Below are 14,784 nucleotides of genomic sequence, written 5' to 3' on the forward strand. Positions count from 1 at the left end.
GTGCAGTGACAGTGGTGTGGGGTGAATGTGCTGCCAGGGGGGAGGGAGGGGGAGGAGGGCACCTCCTCTGGAGCTCGCTGCTACCAGTGGGGAGAGGGCTGGGGGAGCCTGCCTGCACCCCAAACTCCTCATCCCCAGCCCTGCCCCACCCCAGAACCCACACCCCCAGCCAGAGCCCTCACCCGCCCTGTACCCCAACCCTCTGCCCCAGCCCTGAGTCCCCTCCTGCACCATGAACCCCTCATCCCCACCGCACAGCCCTCACCCCAGCCCTCTGCCCTAGTCCTGAGCCCCTCCCACACTCCAAACCCCCCTCATGGGGGTGGGTGGGACTTGGACCTGTTCTAGGCACCACCAAAAATTATACAAACCTGCCGCCCCTGACTGGAAGGGCTGTTGGTGTTACCCTGCAAGAGTAACTGGGCTAGTGAGAGCCAGGGTTAGACCTTATACTTGTCAACTGGCTACTGGCATCAGGGATCTGAACCATAGCCAGGCACTCAAAGATTTATGGCAAGCAGTCACAGAACCTCTTAGCAAGCCACTCTTTGGGTGGACTCTAAAAATGGCACACTTGGTTCCTGCTTGTCACAGTGGCTTGTGAAAAATCTAAACTGCCTGACCCTCCTAGCTCTATGGCCAGGTATAAGAAGCCCATGAAGTTGGACTTCCTGGGTAGAACAGTATACTCCTCAACTACCTTGCAGTTTCATATAGCTGACTACCAAGTTTTGTTGGCCAAATACGATTTCCTGCAATGGAATGAAGTTTTGTGGCTCAGTGAGAAACTTCCTGAAAACACCTGGGATGAACGGAAAGATGTGGCTATAGAGGGCTAGTTGGTGGTGAAAACAATATTACGGGCCTTGCTAGATGCCCCTGAAACTGTGGTTTGCTCAATGGCCACTGCAATCAATACGCACAGAACATTGTGGCTGCAATACCTTCTGTGCTACGTCTATCTATGCACGTTTATAGCACAGCCCAACAATTGGGCCCATCAGAGAGAAGCTAACTTCAGGCTTTAACTCTTCAGATGTTTAAAATGAAGGGGAATACAGAAAATGTGGAGTAAAAGTAAATTGAACTTAGAATACCACTGAAAGGGAACCACCCAGCGGTGACCTGGAGCCGGTTCGCACCGGTTCGCGGGAACCGGTTGTTAAATTTAGAAGCCCTTTTAGAACCGGTTGTCCTGCGCGGGACAACCGGTTCTAAAAGGGCTTCTAAATTTAACAACTGGTAAGTTGAAGTGACCCAGAAGTGTAGCTGGGGGGGGAGCAGGGGGAGCGGCTGCTCCCCCTGAGCACATTATCCAAAAGTGGCGCCTTAGGTGCTGACCCCGTGGGTGCTCCAGCTCCCCGCCCCGCCCCGGGACCCCAGCTCACCTCCGCTCCGCCTCCTCCCCTGAACACTCCGCCTCACTTCTCCCCCTCCCCCCCACTTCCGTGAATCAGCTGTTCGCGCGGGAAGCCTGGCAGGGCGAAGCAGTGCGGCAGCTTCGCGCTCAGGCTCAGGGAGGCGGAGACGGAGTGGAGGTGAGCTGGGGCGGGGGGGCCGCCCGCGCCACAGCAGGTAACCCGGGGTGGGGGGTGTGCAGGGGAACCGCTCCCTGCCCCAGCTTACCTCCGCTCCGCCTCCGCCTCCCTGGGCCTGAGCGCGAAGCTGCCGCTTGCTTCTCAGCCCTCCCAGGCTTCCCGCGCAAACAGCTGATTCGCGGGAAGTGGGGGGGGCTGCGAGCTTGGCCTGACCCGGTGCTCCAGGCGCTGTGTGGCAGCGGCGTGGCCCGGCTCCAGTCGAGCGGTGCGGCTGTAGTGCCGCCAGGCACCTCCAGGCAGCGCAGCACTGTCCCAGGGGGGGGGGGGGGGTTGGATAGAGGGCAGGGGAGTTCAGGGAGGATCGGGGGGGTGCATAGGGGTCGGGGCGGTCAGAGGGCGGGGAACAGGGGGCTTGAATGGGGGCAAGGGTCCCGGGGGAGCAGTCAGAAAGGAGGGGGGGTTGGATGGGGCGACAGGGGGCAGTCAGGGGACAGGGAAGTGGGGTGGATGGGGCAGGGGTCCCGGGGGGCATCAAGGAACGCAGGGGGTTGGATGGGGCAGGAGTCCCAGGGGGCGGGGGCGGGCCACGACCCCCTTGTGGGGTGAGGAGGGAACCAGTTGTTAAGATTTTGGCAGCTCATCACTGGAACCACCACTGCATTAGGTGCTAGGCCCAACATTTTCAACAAGGGCCACTAGTTCAGGCCACTGAGACACCTAATGACCTGATTCCCTTCTAACTTACACAGGTATAAATTAACCATGGGTGTAACTCCATTGAAATCAATGAATGCACATTGGTGTAAAAATGGTTTATGTGTAAGGAGAAACAATCCAGAGGTGTCTCACAATGAGCAACCAAAATCAGTGGCCACTTTTGAAAATGTTGGCCTAAACCTATTGCCTCTCATATATAAGGTGTAGAGAGGGTTTGTCCCTCTCTGGGGCAGTGGGGACCCACACTGCCCTTAGTCCTTGCATGGCCCCTTGGGGAATCAGTTGGGCCGCAGGAGTCCTGGCTCAAGCTGTCCAGCAGGGGGCTGAGCACACACAGGTAACAATTAACAGATAACAAGCCCAGGCCCTGTGTCGGGGCGGGGCAGCAAAGAGTCCAAGGCTCAGGCCCTCAGGCAGGGGCTGAGCAACCACAGGTAAATAGCACACCCAGGCTTCAGGCTCTAAGCGGCCTGGGAGAGGGGGAAGCTGCCACCCACGTGTTGGGTGGCAGAGGGGGCGCAGGCCCTCCCACTCCACTGCGTCCCAGCCTGGGGCCCTAGCAGTGGTCACAGGCCTGCTGCTGTGTCAGTGGGGATCCTGGCCGCAACACACTGACATGGGTTCCGGCTGTGTTGCAGCCAAACTCGGGTCAGCTACCACCGGGCTACTTCCCAACTCCCCCTCTGGAGGTACCTGAGTTGAGGTGGTGTCCTCAGGGGGGTCGATCACCATTGGATCTTCTGGGTAGCTGGTGAGGGGTAGGCTCGGCAACTCTCCCACACACTGGTCCGTGTCAAGTGTCAGCCGGTCAGGCCAGTCTCCAGGTCCGTTGCTGGAGTCTCCTCAGGGGCAGCTGGGCTGGAGGTGTCTGGCCTCTCCAGCAGCTGCCTCCCAAGTGAGCTCTGGGGTTGAGCTCTTATACTTCCTGTCCGGCATCTGACCCTCTGGGGGGCGGGCTTGGAATGTTCTGGCTCCGCCCACTTTGGCGTCCGGCGGAGCTTGTCCCTCTCTGGGGCACCGGGGAACGACACTGGCTCCCTACATAAGGTCTGATCCTGCTTCCACTAAGTGAATGGCAAAACTCCCTTTGAGTTAATTAGAAGCAGGATTGGGTCCACAGAATCCTGGGAGTTTTTAGTCTGCAGAGAATGCCAGATCAAGGCTATAATACTTTAAAGTTGAATTTTTTGGACTAGTTTTGTAAATAGTTTGTTGAGTCAGGAGTTTTTAAAGGATCATTTGGGGTTTAATATAACGTTGTAAATGTAATCAAGCATCAAATTTAACTATAAATAAAATGTTCATAGTACTAATCTACTTTTGTGAACCTGAAATCAAAAGACAATCACTGACACAAGGAAACAAAAATGTTCTCTAGTGAGAACCAAACAATAATTTCTGGAGTTTGATTTCAGCAGGAGTGCTCCTTTGAAATTTCCACAAATGAGGAAGGTAGGCACTGGGACCAGAACAGAGGTGGATGGCTGTGAAAGAAGTCTACTGTTAAAAAGATGAAGAGGAGCTTGTAATGGCCTGTGATACAGGGAAAGAAAACTTAAACTCCATAGAGAATTAGTGTATTATCTTCACAGTAATCTTAGTATGATGCTGTTCAAGCTCCAAGTCACATGGTACAGGGGCGCCAGCAGTATCCCTCTGGCATTACAGTCTATCCCTGGTGGAGCGGGACACTCTAGGAATACAGAACCCTGAAATGTCTGGGTTGGCAGCATTTTCCGACCTGGCCCTCCCTAGGTTCCTTTAAGTATTGTACAGCATAGAAAAAAACAAAAAATAATTATTCACATTGCAGACTATCAAGTGATGAGAATCACAGACAATTTCTTATTCTTTGACTACAGCTTTAAGGAAGACATTTTCCTCAAATCAGTTTCAGTGTGTCATTTTGTCTAATTAGAGACATCAGTGCTAGGGTGACCAGATGTCCCGATTTTATAAGGACAGTCCCGATATTTGGGGCTTTGTCTTATATAGGCTCCTATTACCCTCCACCCCTTGTCCCGATTTTTCACACTTGCTATCTGGTCACCCTAATCAGTGCACTTATTAAAAGCAATGTCAGTAGGAGCAAATGTCCCTAAGGAGGTCCTCAGGTTAGTGAACTAGATTAAGGTTTATAAAATCAACATGTAATTAGATTAAGGTAAATAGCAATAGTTTATACAATGGGAGAATTAAATGTATATCAAATGCACTTACAAATACTTATAAAGCTCTCCATCTAGAATGTTACATTCTTTCTCTATTTAACATTTATTGAAATACCAGGGATCACATTAGAAAAAAGAATGCTTCTGCTTCTCATTTCTCAGCATGATTGGATCAGAACCTGACATGGCACTTAAAAGGACTGGGCCAGACCTTGAAAGGGTCTGAATACTTTCAAGTCTCTGCCTGTAGAAATGCAAATGTTCAGCATGACTCAGGATCTGGCCCACTATCATTTGTATAAGTTTTAATAGAAAGTACTGTTAAGAAACCTTCTTCTGTTTACCTTGGTGACTTTTCATGAATATTTTTTGAATGAGTCAACATGTTATTGCTGGATGCTTTCCTTCTTGCTTAGCACTTGTGAAACCTGATATTCCAAAGGCCCTGTAGTTCTACCTGTTTTCACGGTAACTTACACATAGGAAGAACTGAACTAATCTTTTACACATGAATTACTTAGTGCATAAATTTTGCCACTGGGGAAAACAGGCACATTGAAATTGGCAGTAGCTTTCTCAGAAGGGGCTGTAGGGAAGTACATTTTATCAATGGGGAACAGAAGCACAAAGAGACTAAGGGCTTGGCTACACTTGTGAGTTACAGTGCATTAAAGCAGCCCCAGGTGCACTAGCTTACTCCCTGTCCACACTGGCAAGGCACAGAGAGTGCTCTGACTCCGTGGCTACAGCGCTCCTGGTACTCCACCTCGGAGAGTGGAATAATGTTTGCTGCGCCCTCGCTGGAGCACTGCAGCGCCAGTGTGGACGAGGTGTTGCATTACTGCGCTCTGATTGACCTCCGGAAACATCCCATAATTCCCTTAAGTCGAGTGGCCACTCTTCTCATTGTTTTGAACTCGCTGTAGGAATGTGGATATGCCGTTTGAAAGCTCCGTTTCTGACAGCTGGCTGCTTATCTGCTCCGAGGCAGATAAGTGTTCTCCGAGACAGATTAGTGTGGAATGCTGTGTGTGAGAGAGAGAGGTGGGGGGGCGGGGAGGGTCTGCTGCTGTCTGAACTTACAAGACAGCATGCTGACATGCTCTCAGCCCCCCCAAAACCCACTCTCTCTCCCCCCACATACACACAACACACTCCCTGTCACACTCCACCCCACACCCCTCATTTGAAAAGCACGTTGCAGTCACTTGCATGCTGGAATAGCTGCCCATAATGCACCACTCCCAATGCTGCTGCAAGTGTCGCAAATATGGCCACGCCAGTGCGCAAGCAGCTGTCAGTGTGGACAGACTGCAGCGCTTTCCCTACTGTGCTCTCCAAAGGCGGGTTTAACTCACAGCGCTCTACATCTGCAAGTGTAGCCATGCCCGAAGTGACTTGCCCAGGGTCTGAGAAGCCTATGGTAGAAACAGGGAAATTAAACCCACCTCTCCTTGGTCCAAAGCAAGCACCTTAACCACTGGGCTATTCTTCCTTTCCTCAGATTGCTCAAAAGGGCTGGGAATGTAACATTATTTAAACTATAAATGGGCTGGGGTTACTGGAAATATAGGAATAATAATTTCATTATGCCTCTTCTCCCTGCTGACAAGGCAAGTTACCCATGTAAAATGTCTAGCATAAATTAAATCTGTCACAGGCACCATTACTTTTTTTTAGCCTTAGATTTAAATGATGTTAAATTCACAACATTGGGGAAACGGTGATTTCAACTATTATTGTTTTAACTGAGAATCTTGAATTTTTAACTGGTTTGGCCATGGAGGATTATGGATACAATGAAAAAAAAATCAAGCTTTACTTTGCTCCAGTTATCAAATTGTTAACATTCCCTTACTGGAATCCCCAATAGTAAAAGTAAATAAGAAAAAGATATTTTAGTGTGCTTGTGTTCTTTATTATGTTATTTATGTCTTCAGTAAGGATTCCTGCTATGTATTCCAATAAAGCGGTGCTTCCCAAACTTGGGACGCCGCTTGTGTAGGGAAAGCCCCTGGCGGGCCGGGCCGGTTTGTTTACCTGCCGCGTCCGCAGGTCCGGCCGATCACGGCTCCCAGTGGCCTGGAGCAGCGAACCGCGGCCACTGGGAGCCGCAATCGATAGTGGGAGACAGGAACAAGCTGTGTGCAGGGCAGGTGAGCAGGGGAGAGGCGCTTTGGACGCTGTCAAGAAAAGGTGCAAGCACTGTCCACTGTGCAGCATGACGAGGGAGCCCAAGTGCCTTGCCCTCCCAGCGGAAGCTCCACAACGGTATTGCTGTGCCCAGGCCTGTGTGAGGAGGGGAGAAGTTGGTGGCGAGTCTCATACAACAGCCAGCCCCCAGCCTCTGCCCTGCGCCTAGGGGAGCAGTCAGCAGATATAAACCCTGGCAGAAATCTGGGGGGTCACGCTTTGCCTCTGGAATTGGCAATTCTGGAAATGAAAGGTAATTTTGGGAAAAAACACAGCAATATTGGCAATTTCTTGAAAACACCAGCCCTAATCATGATTGAAAGTGATATAAAATACACACAAAACCCACAGAAGACAGAATCAGCTTGGTGAGATCATTCTATGGGTTTTGAGGGTCTGATCCTGCTCTAACTGAAATCAGTGTGAACAGGACTGGTTCCTGAGAAAGCAGTAATGTTAATGCTTCTGTTCCAAGTACGCAGTTTCTCTTGTATATAATTGAAAAGAGAAAGCCTTTTTCTTTTAAGTATTGGTAAAATGATATAACAGTTAAAAAAATTAGCTATCAAAATTACTTTCTAGTGTAAGAATTTATATATGTCTGTATAATAAACATATTCACAAAGCACTTACAAATACAGTATGTTATGTAATATGAAATAATGTTTTTTACTTTTTCTTTGCTTGGTCAATGTGCCATTTATCTCAGCTCTTGTACATTTTGTGTAATTAAACAAGCATAAATAAAATGATTGTAGAACATTTAAAATGTTTAAATGCACCTTTTTACTATTATATCATGCAGTTTAACACTGCCAAATATCTGGACTTAGGATACAAATCTGTCATTTAATTAAAATGCTGTGAAACAGTAGCTCTGAAAGAGTATGCAAATGTAACAACATAGTAATTTAGCTTGCTCTGACTACATTTTGCTATATAATAGTCTTTTAAAAGATCTGCAGAATTCAATATGTAGATTTCATTCCCATAATAAACTCTCCATGTTAGCTTTCCCCAGATTGGGATAATGAAGACTCTTACAACTTTTCATCTTGCTTGAAAATTGTAAAAGCTTCTTCTCTGGATTTTTTGCAGTTTTTTGCAAATGCTGTTATTCTCTGGAATGCTTCTGCCAGACCTTCCCCAGAGATCGCACAACAAGGCTGTACATACCAATTTCTATCACTGCAATGTTTCTGCATGTTGAATTTCCTGGTTATTTCCTCAGCGTTCAAAGCTCCAGGAAGATCCTGCTTGTTAGCTAGCAAAACAATAGGCACATTCTTTACAAATTCATTCTTTAAGAGGAGTTCAAATTCTTTCTTTGAATCTTCCAGACGTTGCTTATCAGTGCTGTCCACAACGTACACCAGGCCATCTGCATTTTCAAAGTAATTGCACCAAAATGTCCTCATTTTCTGTTGCCCTCCAACATCCCAGATTGTTATAGCAATATTTTGCCCTGTTTCAATCATCTCCACATTAAAACCGATTGTTGGGAGTGTTAGGAAAACATCATTAAACTTTAACTTGTACAATAGTGTAGATTTCCCGGCTGAATCAAGTCCCAGCATTAATATCTTAGCTGGTTTGACTTTGGAGTGTTTGGAACTCAGCAGACCCATTCTTGCTGTAATTATCTGTATTATGTCTTAAAGATGTTATTTCTTCTATCAGGGTGATTTTTGTCAGAAAGCCCTTCTTTCTCCATAAGATGAAGCAAAAAAAGTAAAAGAAGAGGAAGTGGAAGAAGAGGCTTTGTGCTATGAAGAAAGAATAAGCCTTTGTGTATTTATATAGAGTCCTTATCAACTTGATAATAAGCAAACAGTATTTTATGAAGGTGTAATGTTCACTGCCTAGCCTATGGGTGGAGCAGACACGAGAATATAATAATTAGTCATGGAGCCCAAAGGTTACAGTATTTCTGAACATGCTGAACAGTGGCAATGCCATACTTACATAAAAAGCCTGCTCTTGTGGTTTTTGGGCTATTTATACATTATAAGAGAGTAACCACATATAACAGTGCTCTAGACACTGAACAGGCAGTGGATATGTAACAACACCAGGGCCGGCTCCAGGCACCTGTGCAGGAAGCAGGTGCTTGGGGCGGCCAATGAAAAGTGGTGGCATGTCTGGGTCTTCGGCGGCAATTCGGTGGCGGGTCCCTCGGTCCCTCTCGGACGGAAAGACCGGCCGCTGATTTGCCGCCGAAGAATGAAGCGGCGCAGTAGAACTGCTGCCGAAGTGCCGCCAATCGCAGCTTTTTCTTTTTTTTCTTTTTTTTTTTCTTCGCCGCTTGGGGCGGCAAAAAACCCGGGAGCCAGCCCTGAACAACACACAGGGCATGTGCTTGGAAATCACCGATTTCGGAGTTCTAATCCTGACTCACTGTGTGGCCATGAGAAAAAACACTTAACCATTCTACCTCAACTTCCCTTTCTGGAAACATGGATAATAATTCTTACTTACTTACCTCATGGGAGGCTGGGAGTGCTGCATGAATTTTTGATCATTACAAAAGTACAAGATGATAAAGTTCCTGGTCTGATCATGCAAACCCTTCTTATTTGAGCTGTCCCATGACCTAGAATAAGACATACAAGGAGTGATAATCACAGACAATGAGGGTTATAAGTTCAACAAATATACTGACTAACTAGTTAATGTTTGTATGGCACATTGAATGTTTATGGCTTGATTTTCAACAGTGCTCAGCACTCACAACTCTCACTAATGTTAATAAGAGCTGTAGGTACTTGGCAAGTCAAAAGAAGAGCCATAAAGTGTTATATCCATGATATTATTAATAGTTATTACAAGGAAAGCACTTTACAGAGGATTTTCAGGCCCTAACTGCACTGACCTTTAAAATCAGTATGGATGTGTGTCAACTCTTTTACACACTGGTTCACCTAAATTGGTTTCTAATATAATTTATCAGGCTATGTTGACCAATTCAAACCATAATAGCCTAAAGCAGGGGTGGGGAAACATTTTGGCCCGAGGGCCACATTGGGGTTGCAAAACTGTATGGAGTGCCGGGTAGGGAAGGCTGTGCCTCCCCAAACAGCCTGGCCCCCGCCCCCCATCCGACCCCTCCCACTTCCCACCCCTGACTGCCCCCCTCAGAATCCTCAACCCATCCAACCCCCCCCCGCTCCTTGTCCCCTAACTGCCCCCGGGACCCCACCCCCTATCCAACTCCCCTAATCCCAGTCCCCTGACTGCTCTGACCCCTATCCACACCCCCACCCCTTGACGGGCCCCCCAGGACCCTACATCTATCCAACCCCCCCTGTTCCCTGACCCCTATCCACACCCCCGCCCCCTGACAGGCCCCCCCCAGGACTCCCACGCTTATCCAACCCCTCCATCCCTCGTCCCCTGATCGCCCCCCCAGAACCTCCGCCCCATCCAACTGCCCCCTGCTCTCTGTCCCCTGACTGGCCCCTGGGACCCTCCGCCCCTTATCCAACCCCCAGCTCTGGACCCCTTACTATGCCACTCAGAACAGCATGTCTGGCAGCCGCGCTGTCCGGTCGGAGCTAGACACGCTGCTGCGCTGCCTGGCAGGAGCGTGCAACCCAGCTGCCCAGTGCGCTGCCCGCGCAGTGGCATGGCTGCGGGGGAGGGGAGACAGCAGGGGAGGGACCGGGGCTAGCCTCCCCAGCTGGGAGCTCAAGGGCCGGGCAGGATGGTCCTGCGGGCCGGATGTGGCCCGCGGGCCATAGTTTGGCCACCTCTGGCCTCAAGAAACATATTTTTAGTTCAGAGTCATTTGCTCTTCCTGCTTATTCATTACCTGAAGGCATCATCTTTGATTATAACATCAGCGTTGGTTGGTGAGGAAGTTATAGACACAAACAGAAAATTTGTTATGTTTGTGTCTAATTGTTTATAAAGGTGCTCTGCCTCTCAGAGTCAGCATACATATTTTCTGATACAGCCCTTGATAAGATGCAACTTTGCCTGAAATCATAATCTTCTGTTTGTTTCTGTGTAATCACGCCCACAGCAACAAGTTGTGATGTTACAACAAATAAAGATTTTGTTTTTGCACCAATATGTCAGGCAATGGAATGAGGTGGGAGGAGGGGAGAGAAGGGAAATCAAGAGAGACTAATTGTTTCTAAACAGTATGACACTCATAGTTTTCCAGAACTTTCTGTGGCTTTACATAGGGATCAAGCCTGGTATAATTCTGATTGACTTCAGTGATCTTCCCCGGGGCACTTTTAAATGTCGCAATAATTTAAAACTATATAGAACACCCAGAAGTATTATTAGTTAGGGTTACCATTTATCTCCACCTAAGTAACATACAATACAGAATTACTAGTTTTCTTTTACAAATGTTCAGTGTTTTCATTATTAGTGGAATTGGGACTCAACTGCAATCTCAAAACTGGACAGAGCCTATTTTCCAAATCTGGTTCAGATGCTAGCCAAGGTGACAGAAATCTCTCAAGAACAGTTTGTGAGATTTTGGTGCTGTCAAATGCAAACCCAAATCCTAGCCATGGGATAGCTGCATGTTGACGAGCAGTCTATGTTCAATGCAAATACCACCTCCTTGGCCCAAAGCTAATTATTATTTACATAGAAAATTCCAAAGCTTGGGCTACACTCTTTTCAGATAACTCTGAGCCTGGTCTTGTAATGTGCCGAGCACCCTCAGTTACGAAGTCTGTTGTAGATGTTAGGGTTCCCACTACCTTTCAGAAGGTGTCAACACCTCAGAGGATCAGGCCTATGTTTCCATTTGGAATTAAACAATTTTGTGGTGTCTTACTACTTTCAAATAAATAAAACTTTGATTCTCAGGCCCTAATAGACAAAGCAAGTCCTAGTTTTTCCTCATAATTTCTTTGAAATTATAGAGCCACTCAAGGTGATAGTCCTAAAATGTTACATATGATTAATTTATTTTGATTCATTAACATGAAAAGGACCTATCCATTGCTCTAGACATAATTTTAAATACACTTGTTATTACAGCTCCTTTTATTATCATCCTTACTCCAGTGATTATGCCAGACCCGTGTCAACAGGCAGCCAAAATAAAGATTGAAAGAAACTGCTCCCTCTTCCACCACTAACTGCTGTCATAATGCTCATCCCTCTTCAAAACCTAGAGAGAGAGCAGAGCAGCTTTGTAGGTGGGCAGTGAATTTAAAGTGAAGGGGCCTTCATAGAAAACATCTAGTAAGCAGAGGAGAATTCACTAAAGCATAGTGAGACAGAAACTTAGGGCATGTCTTCACTTACCTCCGGAGCAATCGATCCAACAGGGATCGATTTATCGCCTCTAGTGAAGATGCGATAAATCAACTGCCGAGTGCTCTCCTGTCGACTCCGGTACAGTAACTCCTCGCTTAACATTGTAGTTATGTTCCTGAAAAATGCAACTTTAAGCGAAGTGATGTTAAACGACTCCAATTTCCCCATAAGAATTAATGTAAATGGGGGGTTAGGTTCCAGGGAAATTTTTTTCACCAGACAAAAGACTATATTTTATATATAGTCTATATACACAGTATAAGTTTTAAACAAACAATTTAATACTGTACACAGCAATGATGATTGTGAAGCTTGGTTGAGGTGGTGAAGTCAGAGGGTAGAAGAGGGAGGGATATTTCCCAGGGAATGCCTTAGCGCTAAATGATGAACTAGCACTCGGCTGAGCCATCAAGGGTTAACACATTGTTGTTAACGTAGCCTCACACTCTACAAGGGAGCACAAATGGAGGGAGGGGAGACAGCATGGCAGACAGAAACAGAGACACACCATGTGTGAGAGAGAGATGTGCATTGCCCCTGTAAGTACCCTGACCCCACTCTAAGTACATTGCCTTTTTAAGTAGATCAGCAAGTTGAGACAGCAGCTGCTGCCGGCAAGCTCCCTCCATCCTGAGCCCTATAGAGAAGGGGTAAGCGGGGGGCAGGAGGAGGGGGGTGGGGGACACCCTGACATTAGACCCTCTTCTTCCCCCCCCCCCCAGCAAGCAGGAGGCTTCCGGGAGTAGCTCCAAGGCAGAGGGCAGGAGCGGCACATGGCAGTGGGAGGAGGGACAGCTGAACAGCAGGCAATTGATAGCCTGCTGGGCGGTTGCCGCACAGGAAACTTAGGGGAGCGGGGAGCTGATGGGGGGGGCTGCTGGTCCACCCTGGTTCCAAGCCCCCCACCAGCTAGCTGCAATGGGCTGCTCTTTCTGCAAGCAGTGGACAAAGCAGGTGGCTGCCAAACAACATTATAAGGGAGCATTGCGCAACTTTAAACGAGCATGTTGTCTAATCAGCAACGTAACAACGAAACAACGTTAACTGGGACGACTTTCAGTGAGGTGTTACTGTACTCCACTGGAGCGAGAAGCGTAGGCAGAGTCAATGGGGGAGCGTCAGCAGTCGATCTACCGCAGTGAAGACACCGTGGTAAGTAGCTCTAAGTACATCGACTTCAGCTATGCTATTTTCATAGCTGAAGTTGCGTAACTTCATAGCTATTTTCATAGCTGAAGTCGCGCCCCCTCCCCTCCCAATGTAGACCAGGCCTTAGGCATGGCAATGCTAAGCATCGACACCCCCAGCTTTAGAATCATTGGGCTGGTGAAAGAGAATGACTCTATAGCCTGGCAGTCAGAGCACTTAGCCACCAGGTGTGAGATTCAGGAGGTGGTTTTCCTACTCCAATGACACTTTAATTATTTATCCACAGTGGAACAGCTTCAACACATCAAACTATCCCATAGCACAATAGTTAGGTCACTCCCCTAAGAGATGGCAGAACTCTGTTCAAATCTCTTTTTCCACTCAATGGAGGGAAAACTTAAACAAGGGTGAGTGCCCTAACCACTGGGCTAAAAGTTATGGGCATCCTCTCCATCACAGTTGTTTGGGTGAGCTTGCATGCAGGGCCCAATCCCATAAGCAGGCGCTGAGGCTGCTTACCATATTGGGCCCCAAAGCCAAGTTAGGTGAAGGAGTGCCTATCTTCCCCTGGTTTGTCCATTGCATTCAGAGGCAGAAACGGAGGTACCTACCGGGTTTCTGAATACCAGTGGCATCTGATGCTGGGATTTAAGCATCTAGGGCAGTGGTGGGCAACCTGCGGCCTATCAAGGTAATCTGCTGGTGGGCCGTGAGACAGTTTGTTTACATTGACTGTCCTTCAGGCATGGCCGCCCGCAGCTCCCATTGGCCGGGAACGGCGAACCGCAGCTACTGGGAGCTGCGGGCGGCTGTGCCTGAGGGACAGTCAATGTAAACAAACTGTCTCGTGGCCCACCAGCGGATTACCTTGATGGGCCGCAGGTTGCCCACCACTGATCTAGGGCCTTTTGTGAATCTAGCCTATAGTTCCTAGGCCACTTAGGGCTTTTTAGGTCTGCTTAATTGCCTTTAGCTATAAGCAACATTTATTAAAAGATGACAAGTACCTTGATGTTGTCCTTTTAGCTATAAGTCCAAGATGTAAAGTTTGGCTCTGAGCCAAATTTCCCCCAAATTTGAGGGTCTTCATATTCAGAAATTTGGTTAAGCCCATTAAACAGATAGTGCTGTACAGAAAGAGATAGGAGACAGTTGCAAAACTGAGAACCAGATGTGAATCCAAGTGACTCAATGTTTGGCTCTGGGCCTTTGTTCAGACCTCTCTATTATGTTTTAGCAGTGAGATGTGGGATTTTGGTAAATAGGATCCAATGTTTTTCTTTAAGACGGCAACACATTTTAGTATAAAACACACCTGTTAGTACTCAGACTTTGGGACTAAGCCTTCAGACACTACTTAGTCTCAGGAGGAGTGCTGACTAACAGGAGAAGTCCATGTTATACTCATATTAAGTCACACTGGAGGCTGGAAATAAAGCCAGTGGAGCTGTGCAGGCTAGTAAGCTCTATGGGGTAGGTCCGCACTGGAACAGAGGCGCCTAACGGGGCACTTAGGCATCTCCGTCCAACACTTCAGTGCCACTGAGATTCTCAAATTCCCCAGCTAGCTGCTGCCTAACCAGGTCGGCCGGGCGGAGGTGGGGGGTGGGGTGACCGGCGGCTCGGCCCGGCGCCGCGTTGGGGGGAGGTACGGGGCTCCTTCCCCCCAGCGGGCGGGGCTTCGGGCGGAAGGGGCGGGCCAGCGGCCTAGCCTCCCGGAAGGGGGC

At 48.1% G+C, this 14,784-nt stretch overlaps 1 protein-coding gene across 1 annotated transcript; it reads right to left on the reverse strand.

Moving 5' to 3' along the window:
- Positions 1–7,447: 7,447 nt before the first annotated feature.
- On the reverse strand, positions 7,448–8,247 carry ARL14 (ADP ribosylation factor like GTPase 14). Its single transcript, XM_024195047.2, has one exon. It carries the CDS (start codon positions 8,245–8,247, stop codon positions 7,660–7,662), a length of 588 nt encoding a protein of 195 aa, XP_024050815.1. The 3' UTR covers positions 7,448–7,659.
- Between the last annotated feature and the right edge of the window lie 6,537 nt (positions 8,248–14,784).

The sequence above is a fragment of the Terrapene carolina genome, unplaced genomic scaffold (genome assembly GCF_002925995.2).
Source record: "Terrapene carolina triunguis isolate 2854851 unplaced genomic scaffold, T_m_triunguis-2.0 Scaffold88, whole genome shotgun sequence".
NCBI classification, from domain to species: domain Eukaryota; kingdom Metazoa; phylum Chordata; order Testudines; family Emydidae; genus Terrapene; species Terrapene triunguis.